Source organism: Linepithema humile, chromosome 4 (assembly GCF_040581485.1).
Source record: "Linepithema humile isolate Giens D197 chromosome 4, Lhum_UNIL_v1.0, whole genome shotgun sequence".
Classification (NCBI taxonomy): domain Eukaryota; kingdom Metazoa; phylum Arthropoda; class Insecta; order Hymenoptera; family Formicidae; genus Linepithema; species Linepithema humile.
In genome coordinates, this window is record NC_090131.1 from 11287065 (window position 1) to 11309787 (window position 22723).

The 22723-nt window shown below is 39.7% G+C and overlaps 1 protein-coding gene across 1 annotated transcript; it reads left to right on the forward strand.

Annotated features, from left to right (window-relative positions):
- Window positions 1-19834: 19834 nt before the first annotated feature.
- Window positions 19835-22303, forward strand: LOC136999613 (uncharacterized). The gene has a single exon (XM_067353993.1). It carries the CDS (start codon window positions 19914-19916, stop codon window positions 21642-21644), a length of 1731 nt encoding a protein of 576 aa, XP_067210094.1. The 5' UTR covers window positions 19835-19913; the 3' UTR covers window positions 21645-22303.
- Window positions 22304-22723: the final 420 nt, after the last annotated feature.

Below are 22723 nucleotides of genomic sequence, written 5' to 3' on the forward strand. Positions count from 1 at the left end.
CCTTTTTCTCACGTTGCCTCGCAAGGCACGTAAAAGAAAAACAGAGTTCCAGCATCGGCCGCACACTTCAACCAAGCGGCCCGCTGACTCAGCAGTACCGCCGTCACCTCCTCAGACTCTAGCGTGGAAGCTAATTCCCCTAGAGTTCTGCGTCTGGTTGACTCGGCCACCAAGGGACACTCTCGTACCAGGCAACATCCGAATTCGGAGATCTCTCTCTCCTCGGTACACAGAGCATTCTGTTACGCCGAGAGCCGAGACGGTTGCAGCTACAGGCACACCGGAAACTCGTTTCGTGGCCATCCAGACTTCGCCGCCTAAAGTTTGCTCGGAGAGCAGTTGTCAGACGGAAGACCATTTTCCGAACGGAGTTCCTCCAACACCGGGAAAGGGGCTACAACGAGCCAACTCGATTGAACCGTCTTTTTTAGGACCCGTTCAGTATATAAAGACGCGGCCGGTAATATCTTACCGCGCCCGTCAATTTTTCTTTTGATTCTCGGTCTTACACATTTACCGAGAAAGCGCCTCTGGCGCAATCAATTAATTTAAACAGAATACAACACTTGTACATATATTCATTCTCTAACGAGGAAAATAAAATAATATTTTCTAACGAAATTAGTTCTCAAAATCTTTAGCCAAATCGAACACATCCTTTGGGCAATACGCCCATATCATATATGCACGTATGTACTGTTATTTGACGTTGTCCAGACGCAAAAGTCGCTTCATCTTTTAAAAGATAAATTTAGTTGACGGGTTCAATTAATTATAGTTACTTATACAATTTAATGATAATTGAAGATTTTCTTGCCGCATATTTCATGGTTTGAAGCGTGGCTACAGAGTAATATAATCTCTGTTCAGTCAAAGGCGCGTGGAATGGTTTCGAAGCCATCCACATGTCTCCGACGAAACAGCAAAAAATTTGAATTTTAATCTTTTTAAAATAAAAAAAAATATTATTATTATTATTTATACAATTAACTATAAAATTTCTTATGATGGACGAAGCGAGATTTTCATATGTACTTATCCATAAGTTGTAAATAACAATATACTCACAAATTGTCGCCGAACATTAGCTTCATTCAACTGCTCGTTGAAGGTCTCAAGTTGCTCCACAGTAGTGAGAGGGAAATTAGGCAATAGAGAAAATGCGTCCTCTTGTACTTCTACTGTATTTTCTTTATTATTTTCCAATAAATGTAAATGCGGTTTAGCTTCCTTTGAATTTTTGAAAACGTTTCCAAAGTTCCTCGCCGGCATTTTTCTGAGAAACAAAAATAACAAGCTTCCAAATATTAACTATTACAATAAAAAACGCGATTCAAATAATAGTGACCGCCACATGCACCGAATACCACCGCTGCACCGAAGCGGTATAATACACCGCGGCGCCGCTACGCGCAGCAGGCCCTCAGCCAAGATCTAAACCTATGGCTACACCACGAGGTAGCGCAGGCGGTGTAAGGCTTTCTCGCGATCGAGAATCGATCAGCTCACTATAAAAGAGCGTCGACTCGATCTGCTACTTCACTCACTCGCTTCGAGGCGAGCTCTTCACTAGGACTCTTAAGCTGAGTAATAGCTCTCTTTTAGTAGAGCGTAACCAGCGACTAGTTTCATACCTTTCTCACAGTGCCTAGGAAGGTACGGCAGAAAGAAACTAAGTCCCAGCATCGGCCAGCTGCAACTTCAGCATCGCCGTCGCCTCCACAGACTCTAGCTTGGAAATTAATTCCTTTAAAGTTCTGTGTCCGGTTGACTCGGCCGCCACGGGGCACTCTAGTATCTGGGGACATTCGTATTCGGAGACCTCTCTCTCCTCGGTTTGCAGAACGCTCTGCAGCGCCGAGAGCCGAGACGGTCGCAGCGCTAGGCACGACAGAGACTCGCTCCATCGCAATCCAAACTTTGCCGCCTAGGGCGTGCTCGGAGAGCAGTTGTAATTCCGAAAACCACTTTCCGAACGGAGTTCCTCCAACGCCAGGAAAAGCGTTACAGCGAGCTCCATCAATCGAACCGTCCCTCTTAGGACCGGTTCAATAAATTAAGACGAGGCCGATAATATCTTACTGCGCCCGTCAATTTTTATTCTAAAACTCACGACCTTACACATTGCCGTGAGCGCGCCTTTGGCGCCTTAAACGCTCAAGCATAACTGTACATACAATCTCTCTGACAAAGAAATAAAATATTGTTGCGTCCGCGGACTGGTATTTCACGCACAACAACAAAACTCACGAAATCAAGCAACACAACACAACACTTCGAATAAACAGAGAACACTTTAATAAACAACACAGAACTTTACAATAAGAAACCGGAAATATAATTTAAAGACCGGAGCTGTCGTATACGTCCGCCCGAGCAGACAGCTATCTCAGATCTGACATATGACAGTTTGTTTATAACTGTCATAGAGACCCTTTAAACTGTTAATCAATATTCGTTGTCTTGACAACGAATATAAGAAAGATTATTAATAAATGCCATTTGGCTTCAACTCTCTAATGACCGATCGATATTATCGATCGGTCCGTCAGCTGTAATACACACAGCATCAGCGGCGAAATAGTACGGGCGCAACAATATATTTTTGTTAAATTGACTCTATCTTTTCTCACCAGTTCGAACACACTCAAACGCACGTAGCAATACACTATACAGTTAAAATTGGATTAGACAATCGCATTAACTTCCTTGACGTAACTTTGATCTTGGAAAATAACAGAATCATATTTGACTGGTTTCAAAAACTTACTTCTTCAAGAAGATATTTAAATTACCATTCCCACCATCCTATTTCGCACAAAAAAGGGACCATTATAAGTTTGACCGATAGAATTTTTTTACTCTCCTACCCTAAATTCCATAATAAGAATTTTATATTGGCAATTAATATCCTTTTAAACAATTGTTATCCATTAAATTATATATTTTTTCGACCATACAAAAAAGTGTTGTGTGTCGAAAGACCACAACGTAATAATTATAGGTTAATTAGGCAATAACAATAATAAACATTTAGAAGGCCATTAATCGAGGCCACTTCTCGAGAATCCTGTGACAAAAGTTATTTAATTATTAAACAATTAGGCGCTGACGCGAGCACTCGTTCTTAGAAGCCCGAGTGTCACTTGCGTCTAAAGTAGGTTAAACAGATCAGCATTTTGGTAACACAATGGATCGATATAGTTCAAGTCTCATTGTGTTCCGAATACTGATCCGTATAAATTAAGGCGGCACACAAGGCGCCGCGGGTTTTTATCAGCAAAGTTCCGGACGAAGCACGACACGTCGCGTACACGCGTAACCACGGTAGTACGGTCGCCGAATAAGTGAGGTGACAAGTGTAATAAGAAGATACCAAATAAAAGCTATTCTATATATATTCAGAAGTGCTTAATTATTCTAAACTCTCCGAGCCAAAGCCCCCTTGACCAGCACGGCGAATCCCGAATCTATACGCAGCGCCTACCGCCACCATAGTAGGCGCAACAAATTGGTGGCAGCGGTGGGATTCGCCATCTTTACCGTTTACCTGGATGTTCTGAATACCCTGATGACCTGGGCACGGCTGCAGCTGGACCAAGAAGCCTAACTCGAATAGTTAGAAGCACAGGCGCCAGAGCAAAAAACAACGCAAAAACGAAAGTTAAAGTGTTGAAACTGGTGACCAAGAAAGTGACAAGGCCGAAGCAATCCGCAGCAGCAAGCAGCAGAGGGACAGCGTGAACCTAGCAGAACGCCGCAGGAGCTGAATCAGCGTAACCTGAGCAGAGCGGCCTTATCGCAGAGACGAACCGCGACCTGCCTCAACAGCCGACAACCGGACGCAGAAGACAGCCCGACGCAACGGCACAAGCAGCGATTCAACATGCGAGCGATAATAATTCTGTAAGTTACTAACAAAAATTGTACACTAAAAGTTAAGCGGCGTTAATGTCCGAGGAACGCGATAACCCCAACGTGCAACTTAATCGATCCTGGCTATTCAGCAGCCAGGGCCAACGAGCGATAAGCGCACTTATAAACCCGAGTCAGGGAACACAGCGTGCGACACGCGGAAATCGCGAACTCGAAACACAGAGTTCTAGTACCGAAAACGCGAGCGAGAATCCGGAAGTCCACGAGAATATAGAAATAAATCGACACTACTCTTTCGGGGAAATAGATACTAGTCTAATACCCGAAAGCGAGGATAGGGAAACGCGTCGAAACAGACAAATAGGCAGTAGAACACCGAGTCGCGCGTCAGCAAATAGCGAGTCCGAACTGACCTCATACGATAGCAGTATATTCGATCCGCGCGAGATAAGATACCGGAGCATGATGGCCCAAGCACCGCGCAACATAACTGCCAGCGCGATAGACGAGGATATAGAATCGTTACGCGAACAACTAAGTAACGAGGGCGAAGAGACCGTAATAGAGGCTGGAACGCATAGAAATCGCGAAACTGAGCAGATGGAAATAATGGTCGAATTTATGAGCGACATGCGAGTTCAACTACAAGGGATACAGGAACACTTCCACACGCAAATACTACGCTTACAAGAGCAGTTCGTCGATCTACAAGAACAGCAACGCGATATAAGAAACACGATCCGACCAGTCGCGTTCGGGCCTGATAAAAGGGCACAGGTTTCACCACGACGTGTAACAGAGACGAACGTGACATACGGACGTGGCCCATCCGATATACGAAGTAGGTCCCTACCCGCGACCAGCTACATGCAATTAAAAGAGGCGCGGAGTATAATACCGGAAATTGACGGTACCGCGCAGCACAAAATTCAAGAATTTTTAAGCGCAAGCACATATGCAATGGAAAGCATAAATCCTACAGAAGAGTCACAGTTACTCAAGGCCATATTGTGCACTAAGCTAAAGGGAAAGGTCATGCTCGATTTCCAGACGCGAAACATACAAACGTTCGCGGAACTGAAGCAAGAACTCGAGGTATGCTATACGACCCGTAAAAGCATTGCTCACCTGCAGTTAGAGTTTAACACACTCAAGCAAAAGCAGGGGGAGGGCGCTCAAGCATATGGCCTGCGAGTGGATCAGCTCGCAATGAAACTCTATGAGTCAACGATTGAAGGCAAGGGACACACCGTGGCCGAAAAGAACACGATTAAGGGAACAATACAAGGCCAGGCCCTGCAAAATTTTCAATTAGGATTGCAGGAGGACATAAAAATAATAGTCCGATCGCGGAACTACAGCAATCTGCAAGAGGCGATAGCAGTGGCTGCCTCAGAAGAAAAAATGAGAGGCCCAAACGTAATGAATAAGCCTAATTACAAAGCGGTAGGTACCACGCGAGAAAAACCACCGCAATGTGCAAAATGTGGCAAATGGGGCCACCACGGACGCGAATGCCGCACAAGTCGTTTCGCTAACCGATTCAACTTACCCAAGGCGGACGGACAAAGAGTAAACGCTCTTGAAAAATATTGCAAGCATTGCAAAAAGACAGGACACTTGTGCGACGAGTGTTGGCTGCTAAACGGCCGACCCGAAAAGGGGGCCAACTCAAACGATAATGTACGCCCAAGAGCCATTAAATACACTAAAAGTGATAAGGGCAAGGGCGACGATAGCGATAACGAGAGCGAGGTCACTGCCAAGAGAACAGCTCGACCAGCAAAAACTCTACAAGTCGCACATACTGATAAAATAGCGCAAACAAACACGGATTTGAATCTGATTAAAATCCCTGTTAAAGAAGCAAAAGGAGAAATATCTACCATGCTAGTGGATACCGGCGCTACATTAACATTAATAAAGTTAAAACATCTGAAGGGAGAAACGCTAATCTATGACGAAAAAATTACATTAATCGGCGCCACCGGAAGAAAAACGGAAACTTTGGGGATAATTGAAGCCAATATACCCATGCGCAACAAGCGCATAAGACACAAGATACATGTAGTGGGAGATGATTTCCCCATAACACATGAAGGAATTCTGGGCGCAGATTTTTTGAAACGGCATGTGACGCATTGGGAGTACCCCACTAAGCGATTAACCATAGGAGAAACTACATTCAAGCTGTTTCCTTATAAGAAAATAACATTGGCACCACGAAGTGAAACAGTCGTGCAGGCCACGACAAGCGAAAACGCTCTAGGAGTCGTGCACGTATTGGAGACACGACCAGGGGTGATCATCGGCGGTTGTTTAGTAAACGCCAGTGACTATAGCTGTCCCGTAAGCGTAATAAACACCACCGACGAAGAGATCGAAATACAAGCCCCACACGTCGATATTGAGCCCATAGAAAATAAGGTGGAAGCACAAATCTTAACCACCGGAAAATGCGAAGAGGAGGATACAGTACCCTTATCGCGTATTGGAAAAATAAAAAAGTCAATAAGGACCGAGCATATGAATTGCGAAGAAGAAAAAGCAATATTGGCAATCTGCGAAAAATACAGTGACATATTCCATTTGGACGGAGAACCCCTGACCTGCACCGAGGCACTGCAACACGAGATCGTAACTCGAGCCGGTACGGCACCCGCGAATACGCGACCGTATAGATTACCGGAAAAGCATAAGGCCGAAGTAAATAGACAGGTACAGGAAATGCTAAGAAACGATATCGTACGTCCAAGCTCGAGTCAATGGAACGCACCACTTTTGGTGGTACCGAAGAAAACAGACGCTTCGGGAAAACCTAAAATGCGAGTCGTGGTCGATTTCCGAAAATTAAACGACCTAACAGTCGGAGACTTTTTTCCACTGCCAAATATAACAGATATTTTGGACCAACTAGGGAATTCGAAATATTTTACAACATTAGATCTGGCATCGGGCTATCATCAAATACCCATGGCAGACAGAGATAAGCAAAAAACGGCTTTTTCAACGCCCTACGGGCATTATGAATTTAATCGGATGCCGTTCGGGCTAAAGAATGCCCCGGCAACGTTTCAAAGATTAATGAATACTATTCTGGCGGGCATACAAGGAATACGGTGTCTGGTCTATTTAGACGACATCGTGATATACGGCGCTAGTTTAGAAGACCTCAACCGGCGACTATTAGAAGTATTACAAAAAATACGCGACAATAATCTGAAATGACAGCCGGACAAGTGTGAATTTCTTAGAAAAGAAGTGGCATATTTAGGACACATAATTACCGAACACGGAATTATGCCTGACCCTGGAAAAATCCAGGCAGTAAAGAATTTCCCTACGCCAAAACGAGTCAAGGATGTGCAATCATTCATAGGACTGGCGGGCTATTATAGACGATTTATCGAAAATTTTTCGAAAATAGTCAAACCACTCACGAAATTGATTAGAAAGGGAGTAAAATTCGAGTGGACACAAGAGCAGCAAGGAGCTTTTGACAATCTAAAGGAGAAATTAATTACCGCTCCCGTCTTGCAGTATCCAAATTTTAACGATGAATTTATACTGACTACCGACGCATCGGATTTCGCGATAGGAGGTATCTTGTCACAAGGAGTGATAGGACAAGACCGACCAATAGCTTATGCTAGTAGAATTCTTTCTCGTGCAGAACAAAATTATAACACGACGGAAAAAGAATTACTCGCGATTGTGTGGGCGGTCAAACATTTTCGACCGTACCTATACGGGACCAAATTTAAAATTGTCACCGACCATAAACCGCTAATTTGGTTGTTTAACGTGACAGATCCAGGATCTCGTCTAATTAGATGGAGACTGAAATTGGAAGAGTACGACTATGAAATCGTACACAAAGCCGGAAAGTACAATACAAATGCTGACGCACTAAGTCGCAACGTCGCTCACGATATACATATAATCGACAAGGAGAAAGAGAGTGACGAAGAGGAAGAAGAAAGAAATAGCGAAAAAGAGATAAAAAGGTACATGGAGGAAGAGAAACAGCAAATATTGTATGAGTATCATGATGCACCGATAGGCGGGCATCAAGGCGTGCAACGCACCATAAATCGAATCCGTTTGACTCACAATTGGAGAGGGTTAACAAAAGACGTAGAACGATACATTGCCAAATGCGAGCATTGCCAAAAGAATAAATTAAAACGGCGAAGTAAAGCGCCAATGATTATTACCGATACTCCGGATAGGCCATTCGAAAAATGCACACTAGATATAGTAGGACCGTTAACCGTAACTCTAACCGGAAACAAATACGTACTAACATTCCAAGATCATTTCACGAAACTGAGCAAGGCAATGCCCATCGAAAATCAGGAAGCTGGTACAGTAGCGAAGGCATTCGTTACAAAAATAATTTTGGAATACGGAGTGCCTGATAAAATTCTCACCGACCAAGGAACGAATTTTATGAGCGAAGTGTTTAAGAGCACTTGCAAACTGTTAAAAATTGAGAAGATTCGTACAAGCGCGTACCACCCGGAAAGTAACGGCGCGCTCGAAAGATCGCACAGGACACTAGCAGAGTACTTGCGACACTACATAAACGGAGATCAGACCGATTGGGACGAATGGCTGCCCTACGCGATGTTCACATACAATACTACACCACATACAGCGACAGGCTATACGCCATTTGAACTGTTGTACGGACACCAGGTTACGCTCCCTACGGCCCTGACATGTCCTCCGAAATTAACGTATACGTATGATGACTACGTATCCGAGTTCAAAGAAAGATTGCGCGCAGCACACCAGGTAGCGAAAGCGAACATGCAAGAGGAGAAAGCAAAATCAAAAGAATGCTACGACAAAAAGGCTAATATAAGCACGTTTAGAGCAGGCGACAAGGTATTGCTATACGATGAAACACTGCGCCGTGGACGCTCTAAGAAATTAGAATCTTTATGGAGAGGACCGCATATAATAATTAAACAAAATTCCGACGTGAATTACACTATAAAAGCGGGGAGGAAAAGCATGGTCGTTCATGCGAATCGTTTAAAATTATTTGTGGAACAATAAACACTTACCTCTTCGCCTCTCCTTGCTTCTCCATGCACTTTATCATATGCGCCACCGGCACGCCAAACCGGAAAAACCCCCGGAGAAAACTTGGGGGCAACTCTCCCTCGAACTTCGCCGTCACGTCTATTAAATCCTTGCGAAGCGGGAAAGGCTTCCGCGGTAGACGGAGGCGAAACACGCGCCGCGTTCCCGCGATCGTATCAGACTCAACGAGGAAGGTCTCATTCATTGTCGCGAATCGAAACAGTACTAAACTACGCGCCACTCGCTCTATAACGACCCACCGGTAAAAAAAAAAAAAAAAAAAAAAAAAAATGCTCATTCATATCCAATGTAACTTTATAACCACCTGATAACAGGTATCTAATTCTCCGGGAAGCGCTTGCGACGCAACCTGAGACAAACCTACCCGTCACCGTGGACCGATTCCAGCAAGAGCCTGGGTTATATTTCGAGGAGATTGGAGACCTGAACATTATAGACTCTACCTGGAAACTAGTAATCAAACTCGAAATATCGTCGTTAGGTCAGCGTCATGAGCATATCAGAGAATGGGTCGAGCGAGCCGAAAGCGCGAGGGACACGATACATCCGAATCGTCCAGAGAAAAGCAAATTCGCGAATCTGTTAGAATTAATAAAGAAAGATGAAGTTAGATTAGCTGCACTAATAGACAGATTAAACAGTATCTATAAGGATTCATCAAATAGAAAGCGCGGACTGATTAACGGAATAGGTTCGCTAGCTAAATCGTTATTCGGCACTATGGACGCCGACGATGAAAAACAAATAAACGAACAACTGATGCTAATACAAAGTAACCAGAAGACGCTTACACACGTAACGCATAACCAATTAAAAGTATTAAATACTACAATAGCGCATATCAGTGATTTAGAAGAAACCATCGAACAGAATAACGAAAGATTATACGATCTAGATAAGCGTATCTACAGCGGAACATTGTTAATTATCAAAAGCGAAGAAATAAACGAATATTATACTATTATTAATAAAATGTTAACCGATTAACAACGTGACGTACAGAACGTATATGACTACTTGTCCTACGCTACACACGGAATTATACACCCTAGGTTAGTTCCGGTAGAGCAAATTTTTAGTGAATTGCGAACGATAACGCCACACTTGCCTCAAGGGACGCACTTCCCCTTTGCCCTCGAAAATAGTGGATGGCCGTCACTAGAGAAATTGACCACTGTTAACGCATATTATGCGAACGACACTGTGTACACTATATTAAAATTTCCACTTGTATCTTATCCTAAATATAAGTTAATAAAGATAATTCCTCTACCTGTCCATAACCATGGCGAACTATTTACCTTTACGGAAATAAACCAACATGTAATTGCCGTTAATCTGGAATTACCCTCCTATGTAACCATGACGGTAGAAAATTTAAGTGTGTAAAAATCGTAAATCAGTATATTTGTAAACCAGACAGTCCAGTATACTCTATAAATCCGAGAGCACTCTGTGAAGTATAGTTGTACGCGGGACTAGCGAAAGAAAATGCGTGCGACGTTAGATATATTAAATCTAACCAAACGATTTGGATAGCTCTAAGCAAAGAAAATTCATGGCTGTATTCGACTAATAAAGAACAGGAAATAATTATACAGTGCAAAAATAAAAGGAATATGCGAATCAAAATCGAACGCACCGGTAAAATTACATTAGTAAATAATTGTAAAATAATTACGACGGACATGACCATCAGGACTTTAACGTCAACAAGCGACACTAGCATTCAAGCCTTTTTGCCGAAATTTAATTTAACTCTAATAAAAGAGACGGTCATAAATAAGCCAGAGGAGGCAATCAGACCAATAAAATTAATGAAAATCATCCAGAGCCCTAAGGAACTCATGGATTTAGGAAGAGAAATAAAAGAAATTAACAAGGAATTAGAAGAAAGTAATGTTGTGCAATTTAAAAAGCCAATATTTATTTATCCTATGGTCACTAGTTCTGTAGCCATCGTAGTTATTGTGTTAACCCTATTAATAGGAATGGTAATTGTTCTAGCGAAAAGAAAAAGGGAAACTCGAGAACTCTCGCAACCCCGGAATGCGTAAAATTGTAAATCATTATAACATGCACTACTCAGGTTACTACTGAGACAACTGCACTAAACAAACGAAAACTTCGTACCTCCGTTTCCTTCTTTTAACGGGGGAGGGATGTTGTGTGTCGAAAGACCACAACGTAATAATTATAGGTTAATTAGGCAATAACAATAATAAACATTTAGAAGGCCATTAATCGAGGCCACTTCTCGAGAATCCTGTGACAAAAGTTATTTAATTATTAAACAATTAGGCGCTGACGCGAGCACTCGTTCTTAGAAGCCCGAGTGTCACTTGCGTCTAAAGTAGGTTAAACAGATCAGCATTTTGGTAACACAATGGATCGATATAGTTCAAGTCTCATTGTGTTCCGAATACTGATCCGTATAAATTAAGGCGGCACACAAGGCGCCGCGGGTTTTTATCAGCAAAGTTCCGGACGAAGCACGACACGTCGCGTACACGCGTAACCACGGTAGTACGGTCGCCGAATAAGTGAGGTGACAAGTGTAATAAGAAGATACCAAATAAAAGCTATTCTATATATATTCAGAAGTGCTTAATTATTCTAAACTCTCCGAGCCAAAGCCCCCTTGACCAGCACGGCGAATCCCGAATCTATACGCAGCGCCTACCGCCACCATAGTAAGCGCAACAAAAGGCTAAAGTTTTTAATTCACAACAAAATAAGTGACAATAATTTAACAGGGGCCAATTTTAATAATGATTTTGATAATAATGACTTTAAGACTTTTCTAACTATTTCTTACATTTCATCGATATATAGAGATTTTAACTTTATTGCCAGAAGCTTCAATCTTAAATTAGCCTGCTCAATCCCAAACAATCTAACACATTTTATAAAAACAGGCAAAGATAATTTAAACAAACTTTCCCATTGTCAAGTTGTGTATATGATTCCGTGTCGAGATTGTGATAAGACTTACGTGGGACAGACTAAAAGACAGCTCAATACTAGAATTAAAGAACACAATAACGACATTAATAAAAAGAGCTGTTCCCCTTTTGTTATCTCTAAACATAGGATTGATTCCTCCCACGATTTCGACTGGGGTAATGTAAAGATTTTGGACGGGGATGGCTTCGTATAGCAAAAGAATGATATCTGAAATGGTTTTTATAAAAAGACAAAATGCAGATCTGAACAATCAAAATGACACTGAAAATTTACCGGATGCTTATCTCCCCATTATTAATTTATTTTCTCCTCTATAAATGTATTGTTTTCCCTTTCCTATACTAATTCGTTCATCCCCTCTATTTCACCATATGTTCCCTTCCATATCCTTCCAACTCCTTGTTTTTCCTTCCCCCCTCTTCCACTCTTTTCTATCATCACTCGGAATTTCTTTACTTAATTTTGATCATTAAGATCTCAACTATCATACAGTTTAAGTCTAACATTTCTCTTCTACCTCGCTCCTTCTGCGTGGATGAGCTTACGTTCTACATGTGTTTTATTACAACCCAGCAAACGCAGCGATATAATATATATATATCTCAGATTCATAACATTAAATATCATAAAGTAACCAGTTACATAGTAAGTAACACACATGTATGTTACATGTATTTCTGAATGTCAGTAACAAAAGCATTTCTCTGATATATCAGAGATATGTATCACTATACTTTAAATATTATATTTATGATATATAATTGTGCCATTATATATCACATAACAGATACATTTCAGATATAGAACGTTAGGTAACATACATTTCAAATGCATAACATATATGTTTTAAATGCGTAAAATCCGTATTCGACTAATTAAAAAATTCAGATTAAAGATTGAAATTTAAAAAATTTGACCAAACAAGACAAAGAAATTTTAGCTACTTAAGTTAAGTACTTTTTTATCTTGTTTGGTCAAATTTCAATCTTCAATCTTCAATCTTTAATGAATACAAAAGGGATTTAATTAATAGGATAATGAAAAGATGAGGATTATTTAATAGGCTTAAATCTTTTGAGTTTGAGAAATTAATAATACATTTATATATTTAACTTACATAACTTTCTAACATCTCTTTATGTGGTCATTTAAAACTTTCTCTATATTTCCAATAGTTGTTTTTTAACAAAAAATAAAACAAATAATAAGAAAATGAAATTTTTGTAAACTCTATAGCAGATAGCATGTTCATCTAATAGCGTTTTCGATTTATTAACTCGACCCGACTCCTGACTCTAAAGGTGTAGAACTTTTAGAGTCAGGGGTCGGTTCGAGTTAACAAATAAAAAACGCAATAACTTTCTTTATATCTCTAATCGTTGTTTTTTAACAAAAAAATAATGAGAATATAAAATTTTTATATTTCTATAGCTCAGGCTGCATCTTATTTTTAAATGATACATCTGTTCGAAAAGAGCATTTTAACTCTGGAAAAACAACTCTATTTTCAATAAATTCACCTTTGCATACACATTTTGTACAGCCAAAGTATCCTGTATAATTTTTTATGCCAGCAATAAAAGCTCTTGCTGGTGCATCGCACACAAAGGCATTTATTTTTACAGAAATAAGTTTTTCATCGACATATATTCCACATTGATTCTTTATATGCAACATATCTGTAACTAATGGCTGTAAAAAATATTTACATCTTCTGGTTTTCTTGTACCATAATAAATTCCAATTGGGTATGGCTCTGTGTATAAGGCGTTGTCCACTATAGCAGCTAAAAGAGGTCAAAATTGTCTAGAAGAATTTTTGGATATAGGCAATCCATCTGTAGTAAAATTTTAAAAAATTTCTTGTGGCAAATTGACATAATGTTTATATATAGAAATTCTGATACCTTTTTCTAAATCAAAATGTATATATTTGCCTTGTTGAAAAATATGCATGATATTCGATTGTACATTTCGTGGTGTTTTCATTAAGGATCTTACATCTTTTGGCAAATTTTTGTGTTCATGTTTTCTCAAAATTTGTAGAAGATCATTTGCTGCTGCATGACTTATATTATATTTTAAAATCCATGAACGTAAATCATATGTGATATTATTTGTTGAAATTTGTTGTATTTTTACACCAAAATTTTTGTTTTTAATGTGCATATCATTTACTGTTTCGAAATTACTGTTATCATTTTCATATGTCGTATCTTTATTACTCTTACTTTCATATTCAGTTTCACTATTATTATTTTTAGGATTAGACATGAAAGCAGCATTATCAAAATTCGTATTTACATTTATATTTATATTCATATTTACATTTGACTGAGTAAATCCACATATGTGAGGTTAACAACACGTCTACGTTGCTGACGAGCTGATAAATTACAGAAATCTTTCCTTTTCGACATTTTGTTATGCACTTCGAAACTATATATTACTTAATTAGATATGATAATACATAAGATAATACATAAGGTAATATATTTTACCTTATTTATAGATTTTAGATCAACTATGTTGTGTTTTTTGAATGCATCCAAAGACTGACTATGAGTATCTCGTCAGTGCTTACATACCTATACATATATCAGTTATTGATGCGATACATATCGTTTCACAGATAATGATACGTATCAGATAGTAGTACAATTATGTATCATTTATATACTATTTTGATAATATGGGCGTATTGCCCAAAGGATGTGTTCGACTTGGTTAAAGATTATGAAGACCAATTTTGTTAGAAAATATAATTTATTTTCCTTGTCAGAGAAATGAGTATACAGGGTGTCTCAATAACTATTAGCACCTTAATATCTTCGAATCTATAAGGTTTAGAGAAAAATGTATATAAACCAAATGTATATATAACCAAAATTGCACGGTACAAAGGGGGCTATCATATGACGATAATAATTTTTGTCCAGGTGGAGGCGCTTCGGAGATTTCAAGGTCAACTTCGTGTTTATAAATGAAATGATATGTTTTTTTTTTACATAATATGATTTCTCTAATTATTCTGCATATAAAAGTATTAAGGTAAAGGTATCGAAAAATCAATAAGTTACGAGATATTTTACACTTTATTCTAAAATGAGCCGGGCATGCAAAATACGGAATACGCTATTCCGATTAACATCACATTCTTGTTCAATTTGTCGCACATTAATATTAGTGTATATGTATGTATGAGGATTTCGAGCCACCATTGCGAGGACCATGATTTCATTCCCTTCATGAGTTATTCGCTTTTTATGTTCATTTTTACGGGTATCTAAGCTACTAGTTTATCTAAGTTTATCGTACACATTTTTAAATGTTTGACGCGCAGGCTGAGTGCGATTAAAATATCGTTTAGCAAACTTAAACAACGTTTTCAAAAGATGTTCGAAATGATGGCCAACTTGTTGATTTTAACTTGTTGATGTCACCTTGTTCTTTGAATGGATACATCATACTTCAATAAAAACAAACACTTTTTGCAGGACATCATAATAAGTTCATAGACATAGATAGTTTAGTATTGATAGATCAGTTAATCGTGCAAGATGTATTCATTTGAAGAACAAATTGACATGATCGTCATTTACTGTCAATGTCAAAAAAATTCATTGCGAGCAAAAAATTTATACGCTGAACGATATCCTAATCGCACTCAGCCTGCGCGTCAAACATTTAAAAATGTGTACGATAAACTTAGACAAACCGGTAGCTTTGATACCCGTAAAAATAAACGTGAAAAACGAATAACTCATAAAGGTTAATGAAATCATGGTCCTCCCAATGGTGGCTCGAAATCCTCGTATTAGTGTGCGACAAATTGAACGAAAATGTGATGTTAATCGAAATAGCGTATTCCGTATTTTGCATTGTCACAAATTTCATCCATACCATCTCTGTTTTTACCAAAGATTGCATGGAATGGACTTTGTGAGTCGTGTTAGATTTTGTCAATGGGCTCAACATTAGCTTCGAAACAATGACTCATTTTTTGATACCGTGTTATTTACTGATGAGGCAACATTTACTAATCACGGGAATGTTAATTTACATAATATGCATTTCTGGGCAGTGGAAAATCCTCATTGGTTGCGGCAGGTCGAACACCAGAGACAATGGTCTTTGAATGTATGGTGCGGTATCATAGGTAAAAAATTATGCGCTGACGCTTGCAGTTAGTTACTGTGATCTTATAACGTTGATTTTAATCTTTTTACTTATTATTGATAGGTAACACAATTATTGGTCCTCATTTTATCGACGGACATCTAAATGGCAACGGCTACGCTAATTTTCTTGAGCATGACTTGGGTCCTTTGTTAGAAAACTTGCCTATAGCCACACGACAAATAATGTTGTACCAGCACGATGGATGCCCGGCTCATTTCTCATTGGTTGCGAGAGACAAACTCAATAAAAAATTTGCAAATCGCTGGATTGGACGTGAGGGTCCTGTAGTATGGCCAGCTCGTTCACCAGACTTGACACCACTGGATTTTTTTTTATGGGGAACCCTGAAGGACATGGTCTATAAAGATGAACCAACTACATCTCAAGACATGCAACAACGAATTATTAGAGCCTGTGCGTTAATAATTCCCGATGCTATTAAAAGAGCAAACCAGTCAATAATCAGAAGAATGCAGTGTTGCATTGATATTTAATGGCTATCATTTCGAACATTTTTTATAAACGTTGTAACACGCACAAAGTACGCACTTCGTGCGTGTTACTAGGCACATTGTGCACCGGGCCGCGTACCGTGCCGCACCCGAGCCGCCGCACCGCACACCGCAGATCGAGCCGCCGATCCGGCTACCGAGTGGGGCGCGGTGGTATAAAAGGCCGTCACTCCGGGCAATCGACACCATTCCCGGTCTGCTGTGAGCACGCAGCAGACGTTCCTCGCTGGACTCAGGGCGCACTCTGACCCGGCATTTCCTAGCTTGCTGTGAGCTCGCAGCAAGCACTCCGAATTGGAATCAGGGCGCACTCTGATTCAGCACTTTCGAACACCGTCTGCTGTGTGCACGCAGCGGACACTCCGAGCCGGACTCAGGGCGCTCTCTGACCCGGCCCTACCACCTGGTCCCGATCTTCGCCCCGCACCGTTCCGACCATCCCTTTACGCGTCATCCGCGACAGCGAACTTTGAGTCTCGGGCATCCGTGCCCAACTCATTATTCTTTTTATCAGCGCCGCTTATTCTTGCTATTCACTTTTTCGTTATTACCAGCGCTGCTCATTTGTTAGCGACACCGCTTCTCTTTTCTTTTGTAACTTCTAGCGCCGCTTAACTCGTTTCTGTTGTAATCACCAGCACCGCTTATTCTTTAGTTATTACCAGCGCTGCTCATTTGTTAGCTCGTAGCGACACCGCTTCTCTTTTCTTTTGTAACTACTAGCGCCGCTTAACTCGTTTCTGTTGTAATCACCAGCACCGCTTATTCTTTAATTATTACCAGCGCTGCTCATTTGTTAGCTCGTAGCGACACCGCTTCTCTTTTCTTTTGTAACTACTAGCGCCGCTTAACTCGTTTCTGTTGTAATCACCAGCACCGCTTATTCTTTAATTATTACCAGCACCGCTGCTCTTTTCGCTGCAACCACCAGCGTCGCTCAACTTTTCGCATTGTAAACACTAGCGCCGCTTATTCCACGCTCTTGCGTTGCGCAGCTGTGGCTTACTTCCTTCTTGTAAATATGTAAATAATTGAGAACAGAATATATTTAGTCATTTCGACAATTACTGACTGGTTATTTGGAGTCTCACCCAACCGTATCTCCGAATCCTGGCACTGGCGAGTTTATCCGCGCTAGTCACTTGAGTCAGATAATCTCGCACCGTTACAACGTTGTCACTTCATTTCAGAATAAAGTGTAAAATATCTCGTAACTTATTGATTTTTCGATATCTTTACCTTAATACTTACCTTATTACTTTTATATGCAGAATAATTAGAGAAATCATATTATGTAAAAAAAAACATATTCCATTTAAAAACACAAAGTTGACCTTGAAATCTTTGAAGCGCCTCCACCTGGACAAAAATTATTATCGTCATACGATAGCCCCCTTTGTACCGTGCAATTTTGGTTATATACATTTTTCTCTAAACCTTATAAATTCGAAGATATTAAGGTGCTAATAGTTATTGAGACACCCTGTATACACGTGCAGTATTCTGTTTGAATTAATTGATTGCGCCAGAGGCGCTTCTCGGTATGTGTGTAAGACCGAGAAGTTAAAAGAAAAATTGACGGGCGCGGTAAGAAATTACCGGCCGCGTCTTTGTATATTGAACGGGTCCTAAAAAGGACGGTTCTATTGAATTGGCTCGTTGTAGCCCCTTTCCCGGTGTTGGAGGAACTCCGTTTGGAAAATGGTCTTCCGTCTGGAAGCTGCTCTCCGAGCAAGCTCTAGGCGGCGAAGTCTGGATGGCCACGGAACGAGTTTCCGGTGTGCTTGTAGCTGCAACCGTTTCGGCTCTCGGCGTAACAGAATGCTCTGTGTACCGAGGAGAGAGAGGTCTCCGAATTCGGATGTCGCCAGTAACGAGAGTGTTCCTTGGTGGCCGAGTCAACCGGACGCAGAACTCTAAGGGAATTAGCTTCCACGCTAGAGTCTGAGGAGGTGACGGCGGTACTGATAAGTCAGCGGGCCGCTTGGTTGAAGTGCGCGGCCGATGCTGGGACTCTGTTTTTCATTTACGTGCCTTGCGAGGCAACGTGAGAAAAACGTCGAGACAAATTTGCTTCTGGTTATGCTCTGCTAAAACAGAGTAAGACTCAAGTCAAGGGCCCTGTAGAGAGCTCGCCTTAAAGCGAGTGAGTCAGTGCTGCAAGATCGAGCATCCTGCAACACAGCAACATGAGGGGAACGGCCCCCACCATGCGGGCACTATACAAGCGAGAACCGCACGTCACGCGTCCGTGTGCGCACACGTCAGCGTAGCATGCTATTTGTCACTTTCCCAGCCCGCGAAAAATGCTACGTACGAAAAATGCTAAGAAGCCAAGCGTTTTTAATCGAGTAAGGCGAATCGCTTGAATAATAAAGATTCCGTCTTCTAGACCTGTATCTTGCAACTTGTTTTTTTTTCTTTTTTTGCATTTCTTTCTAACGCACAATCTAATGCACAATCGAGTAAATAATTAAATAAATTTTTTTTCTAAACAGTATTATTTTATATTCATTAAAAATATACGCATAAGTTAAATTATTAACTGTTGAAAAAGATATTAATTTGCTATGACTTGTCAATAGAAAAATAAAATATAATTTTACAATTTTTCAACAAAATGCAACTTTAACATATGCCAAGATTATTAATAAATATAAAATAATACTTTTTTGTCGAAAACGTTATTAAATAATTTGATTGATTACTGTTAGAAACTCATGAGCAAAAAAAGTTGCAAGAAGCAATTTCCAAACACAATATCTTCAACATTTTAGCTAATCGCTTTACCCGTTTAGCCACGCTTGCTACTTGACATTTTCCTCTTTAAACTTAAGGGGTTACACCACAGTAGAAATTTCAAAAAATTGTTTTTTTTTTATTGGCTTAAAAAATCCTTTGAACCTTCTAGAATAAGAGACAAACGGTTTTATATCTGCCAGAAATCGTTTTCATTGAAATTTCGAGCTCTTTCTCGACCCCTCCCGACTGCTCCGAAACGACTACCTGCGGTAAATACGACACCTGCTTGTCGGGTACAGCATTATGTCTTACCATTCAATTTCTAACTTCTCTAATACACTAATAGATGTCGTTAGAAACATTTTCAAGCATGTTGAACACAAAGTACGTTAGTACAGCGTCCTTTGATGTTGAGAGAAGACGTAAATTTTGCGTGGAAGTTATTCGAAATCACGATTCTCTTTTGCAGTGCCTAATTTTTCACACGTTATTTGTAGCCTTGACATTTATGTGAGTTACAATGAGTGAAAAGAAAGTGTATGCAAGCCATAAAGGCTCAAAAATATCGTATCAGACGCGGCGACGGAGCAACGTGACGAAACGACGACCGCCGAACAGATATGAAGCGGAGGAAGATTCGGCCGGTGTCAGCGCTTCGGCAAAGAAATTGAAAGTGGATACTGACGATATCGATATACAAAGTGAATTTGGTTATCGAATTATAAACTTTTTTGCCGTTTTCTCTGCCATTTCGGAATATGTGAAGTGCAAAACGTGCAACTCTGATATACGATTTCTCGAATCAGGTATGCGGGGTTTAGACTTCAAAATAACCGTCTGTTGCCCGAATTGTCCAAAAGTTGAAATCCCGAGTTGTCCATTCATACGAAATGGATATGAAATTAACCGTAGGATTGTACTAACAATGCGACTATTAGGAGTGGGGCTAGCTGGAATAATGAAATTCTGCGCATTTATGGAATTGCCACGGCCTATATTTCAAAGTTGTTACGACCGTGCAGTAAATATAATTTTGATCGCTACGAATGCCGTGCGAGACTGTAGTATGAAAAAGGCAGCAGAAGATGAGAAGAAGAAAAGTGAAGAAAATGGATTGCATATAGGAATAACTGTATCTGGTGATGGTTCCTGGAGAAAACGAAGATTTTCGTCTCTTTTCGGGATCACATCATTGATCGGATGGTTTACAGGGAAAATTGTTGACATTGAAGTGAAATCGAAATACTGTAAAGCTTGCGAGCACTGGAAAAATAAATTAGATACTGCTGAGTATGAAGAATGGCTCGAAACTCATGCCGATCAATGTCAGTCGAACCATGAAGGCTCATCGGGTAAAATGGAGGTAGATGCTGTCATCGAGATGTTTCAACGTTCCGAAGCTTTACACGGACTTAAATACGCAAATTATATAGGTGATGGTGACAGTAAAACTTTCAAGGGGATATTGAATGCAAAACCGTATGAAAATTTTGAAGTGTCAAAAAAAGAATGTATTGATCATGTACAAAAACGAATGGGCACTCGGTTGAGAAATTTGAGAAAAAAAACAAAAAATCTTGGAGGAAAAGGAAAATTAACTATGAAATTAATTGATCAGTTAACAATTTATTATGGCTTGGCCATTCGACGGAATTCAAACTCGTTGGAAAATATGAGAAATGAAATCTGGGCGACATTATTTCATAAAATGTCAACTGACGAAAATCCACAGCACGAAAAATGCTCAGAGTCTTGGTGCGAATGGAAGAAGGCGCAAGCAACGGGTTCCTTAGACTCCTTTCATCATAAGCCGGCACTATCGAACGAAGTTTTTGAAGCCATCAGACCAATCTACGAGGATTTGAGCCGTGACGAGTTGCTGAATCGTTGCTTGGGAGGCTATACGCAGAACAGCAACGAAAGTTTTAATTCTACAGTCTGGCACTTGGCTCCTAAAAATTATTCAAGCGGAAAGAAAATATTACAAATAGCAAGTGACATTGCTGTTTGTAATTTTAATGATGGACTGACAAACGTTTTAAGAATAATGAAAGTGATGGACATGAACATTGGACCACAATCTTACAACTTTTGCTTAGAGATGGACGCTGCTCGAATACAATGCGCGGAGCGCTCTTTGACGGACGCAGCGAAAGAGGCTCGCTCCAGCATAAAAGCGTCCAGGAAAGAAAACGAGGAGGAGCTTAGCAACCTGGAAGGTCAGCTTTACGGTGCTGGAATAGCAGATTAAAGGTAAAAAATTTTTAATAATCAAATTTTTTATTTTATCATGTTCGAAACACGAGTCAAAACTTTAAACGCGTTTTTCTCGAAACACGTTTTTTTAAATCGGCACGCAGCATAACTCAAACAATTTTCTATTTTTTTACTCCAAATTAATATCACATCTTTAAAACAACATTCCGCATAGAAATACGTAGCCGATTTTCGATAAGTTAATATTTCGATTTTTTAGGTACAAATAAGTGCCCGTTTTTTGGTAGTAAAATAAACTTTTTTTTTCAAATGCTCGCCAATTTAACAAAAATGAATATTTTCAAAATCCCCTACGTATTTCTATAGCTATACTAATGTAGTTTAAGAAAAAATTTTTTATTTTGTTCCAGATTTATTTTTGCTACACTTCTACTGCGTGCCGCGGAGCCCCTCCAAAAAAAACCGTTCCGCAGAAACGGCTGTTGGGCAGCCATTTTGTAATATTTTTTAATAAACAAAATTTTTTTTAAAACTTCAAAACATGCTTAACAACATCCTTAAAAAGAATTACCCTTTTACTTTTCCTTCCACTTAAAAAAAAATCGCAAAAAAACGTTAAATTTTCGCTCTCTACTGTGGTGTAACCCCTTAAAAGAAAGATATATTAATAATTTATTAGTAGTTAATAGTGGCTTTCCACGCCACCCATGAGGTGCCACTAATAGCGCGCTAGATTCTTTTAAAGTGGAGATCTTCGCCTGTAGCTCTATTATACCACATATTATTGCAAAATACACAAAAAATATATTACTATGTAAATATTATGTATATTACAATATAAAAACTATATGTATATTATAAACATATACATATATATTAGTATCATATATTAGTATAATATTCACGTATAAATAATAGATGTGTATGGTACGTGCGCACACACACGCACAGATATCCACACACACATCTATTATTCGAATTTAGCTACGATTACAGCATTCAAAAAACTAAAAATAAAAATATTCATAAAATTTTTGTTTTTTTAACATTTTTTTTATTTTTAAACTTATATATTGTTACGTCCTGATAGATGTAGAATTTTTTCGTTGGGCT

What these genes read in the sequence shown, in the direction of transcription:
- LOC136999613 (XM_067353993.1), top strand. Translation starts at nt 19,914, where the DNA reads ATGAGTGAAAAGAAAGTGTATGCAAGCCATAAAGGCTCAAAAATATCG.